Raw genomic sequence first — 3,408 nt, forward strand, 5'->3', positions numbered from 1 at the left:
AACCGTTGCAATTTTAGCAGGTCTAATCTCTTAGCTATTAAATGTGCATTTACTGATAAGATCAAGTAAACACAATACATTCAATTTTTATAATTAAAGGCTACAACTTTCCTTGGATGACTTGATCATTGTGATTACTATCATAATATTCCAGAGAACCATTCATTTCAAACTTTGCAAACTATATCACAACCCAACCTTTATGGAGGTATAGAATTTGTTGAACCAAGAGTGCCTGTAGGATATGATGTTCTGACATATTTTGAATTTCTCATTTGGATGGACCAAAACAAAATTGGAATACGTATTCCATTTTTAACCCAAAAATGGGGTTTTGCAATTCCACCAAAATAGGTGTTATTGGAATACGTATTCCGATTCCACTTTTATTTATTTTAGAAAACATAAATTTTGGGGTCCGCGAATTCCCATCAAATATTTGGCTGAACCAAAGAAGAATAGGAATACGTAGCCCCATTTTCTATTCCAAAATATGTATTCTAGAAGAAGTATTGTAGAATACGTATTCCTATTCCCATAGCCAAACGGCCCTTAATGTCTATGTTCTATATAAACCAAACTTCTTATTAATACTATTGTAATATTCCTAAACAACTTCAATCAACTAGCCATCAAAATTAAATATATAAATCAATTAAGAATTGTTACTTTTCTTAGTAATTATATACTTTATGTTTGACATAATGAAATTGAAATTTCTTGAAGTTTATAATATTTAAAAATTATATATTACTAACCTCTTTCATATTCTACAGAGATTTTTTTCACTCCTTCTATATTGCATCTTAAATAATTGATGTTTTTATAAAGAATTATATATATATATATAATAAAATTCATAAACTTATTTTTGTTTCACAGATAAAAAGCACTGATGACAACATTCCAGCTGGATTTTCAACCACCACCTTCTACCGAAGGTAAACTCTCATTGTTCTTCCGAAAACATAAAAATCTTTTATTTTACGCTGTTCTTTATTGTTGTTAACTAATGACAGTTACTTACCATTTTATCAGACGTATTCACAAACAGTGTCAATAAATCTGTAAAATCATCTACAATAATTTCTATCGTACTTGGTAAGTAATTTGTAAGTTTCGAAATTTACTTTCCCCCATCAAAAACATTTAGCAACAATGTTATTTTACTTTATTTCATTTTCTTCTGGTGCAGTGATTGCAATTGTGGTTTTGTTTACACTCGTTATCATTTACAAGATGAGGTCCAAACCCGAGCAAAAGCGAGAAGCAACAAGTTCCCCTTCACCTTCACCCCAAATAAATATAAAGGAGCAAGCTGATGTTGAACAAAATCAGCTCCACTCAAGCTTATCTTCCAATCTACAAATGGCTCCATTGAGAACTACTACTTCTCATAGTAATTACACAATTCAAATAAATGGAATTGGAGAAAGAGGAAGAACTGTAGATATAGACTCAGGTGTCTCCTCTAATCAAGAACTGCCACTTGTGCTTACACATATTTATTCAAACCTCACACTTGATCAGATTGCTTATATCAAAAGCTGTTGCCATGAGTCTCTTAAAGTTGGGGAAGGAAGCTTTGCACGAGTTTACAGGGGTACCTTCCAAGGCAGAGATTTGGCTATAAAAGAAATAGAACATAAATCACTTGATACCAAAATGTGGGTGGAGAATGAAGGTGAACTTCTACAGGGGTTGGATCACATCAACCTAAACAAACTATATGCTTGGTGTATAGAAGCAAATATATCCTACTTGGCTTACATGTATATAGATGGGTGTTCTCTTGATGACTATTTGAGGGGAAATCGTTTAGGGTTTGCCTATAGTTGGAAACAGACCTTAAGAATGGTAATGTGTATAGCAAAGGGAATTGAATTCTTACACTCCCATAAAATCATTCATGTAGATATCAAGCCTCAGAATATCATGGTGGATAGTAGTGACAATGAGGCAAAGCTTGTTGATTTTGGGTTTTCTAGGCATGTGGATTGGGAAGGTACACACAGGTCAACTGATAAAATAATAGGTACTAAAGGATATTGGGCTCCAGAGTATTGTTGGAATAACAAGCTTTCATATAAACACGATGTTTATAGGTTTGGGATTGTTGTGTTGGAGATGATAACGGGGCAGAGGCATGTTGATCAAGCACGGGGTTCCGGTCAGTTTCATATTCCAGGGTATGTGAGGCACATAATAGAGAACAACCGTTTTGAAGAAGCTGTGGACTCTAAACTTAAACAAGATGGGTGGGACATCTTTTGTGTAGAAGAAGCCTTCGCTGTTGCAAACATTGCGCTCACATGTGCTCACCATGATAAGGATCTTGTGCTCACAAAAATCACTTCACTAATGAGCAGCACCCACAAACATGTTATTCTTGAGCAGGAAGAAGAAGAGGAGATTGCAATTGTAACTTCCACATGAAAAGCTAGTCCATGTTCTGTGCACCAGAGGTAACAGGGGATACAATTTGGTGTTATTCGTTCACGTTATTTTTCAGTTAGGAAGACAATTAGTATTGGGTTCATTTGGAACTATTAAACTTGGTCAATAGATCAATGATCTAGTGACAATAATATATTTTTAATCATGATTTCTATAATCTATTTTTTCTTATTATTAGTTCCTAAGGAATTATAGAGAACAAATTTAAATTAATTAGTGATTAAAAATTGTATTCTAAGCCAATCATATTAAAGGGCAGGTTTTGGAGAAATATTTGAGATATTTGTTTGGGATTGAAATTTTTTGTTCATAAGTCATAAGAATGTTATTAGGTTAAGTCATAAAATTGTAAACATTTTTTGTATCCAGAAAATATTTATTATTCTTAAAGTTTACATGTGTTTTTTAAATAAAAAATATATTATTGTCTGAAATTTTGGAATAACTGCAGATAACCAAAAGAAACTTAAAAAAATTAACATTTCCAAATGTTACTAAAATAAATTAATAGATATAGAAATAAAGTGTATGTGAAATATCAATTTTGTGATGTTGTATTGGCATGCTCCTTGTTTTTACCATAAATGGGCAGTTATCTTTGCCATGACCTATTACACATGGAAACCTTTACTTCAACATGTTAATTTGAGTAAAATTGTGCCTATAAAGCCTACTTTCTACCTCCAAGTTTGTGGGACTTAATTAGTGTACCAAGCAATTAAAAGCCAATGTAGAAACATTGAAAGTGTTTTTTGTTGCAAGAAATTAATTTGAAAGTGAGGTACATTATGTATTGCATTGTATGACATTGATATGGGTGTTTTATTTGTTTTTTGTTTAGTAGGCTTGTGGATAGTATTGGATATTGACATAGTTAAAATATTTGAACTTGAGTTCTTAGATGTTACTTTTTTCATTTTCCACAAATAATTTTAAGATTTTTTTTATAAA

General features: G+C 32.0%; 1 protein-coding gene across 1 annotated transcript; it reads left to right on the forward strand.

Moving 5' to 3' along the window:
* Window positions 1–1,158: 1,158 nt before the first annotated feature.
* Window positions 1,159–2,436, forward strand: LOC149544037 (protein CYTOSOLIC ABA RECEPTOR KINASE 9-like). Its single transcript, XM_089795879.1, has one exon. It carries the CDS (start codon window positions 1,159–1,161, stop codon window positions 2,434–2,436), a length of 1,278 nt encoding a protein of 425 aa, XP_089652005.1.
* The last annotated feature ends 972 nt before the right edge of the window (window positions 2,437–3,408 follow it).

Source organism: Cupressus sempervirens, chromosome 8 (genome assembly GCF_028749045.1).
Source record: "Cupressus sempervirens isolate cs-2001-9-10 chromosome 8, ASM2874904v1, whole genome shotgun sequence".
NCBI classification, from domain to species: Eukaryota; Viridiplantae; Streptophyta; class Pinopsida; order Cupressales; family Cupressaceae; genus Cupressus; species Cupressus sempervirens.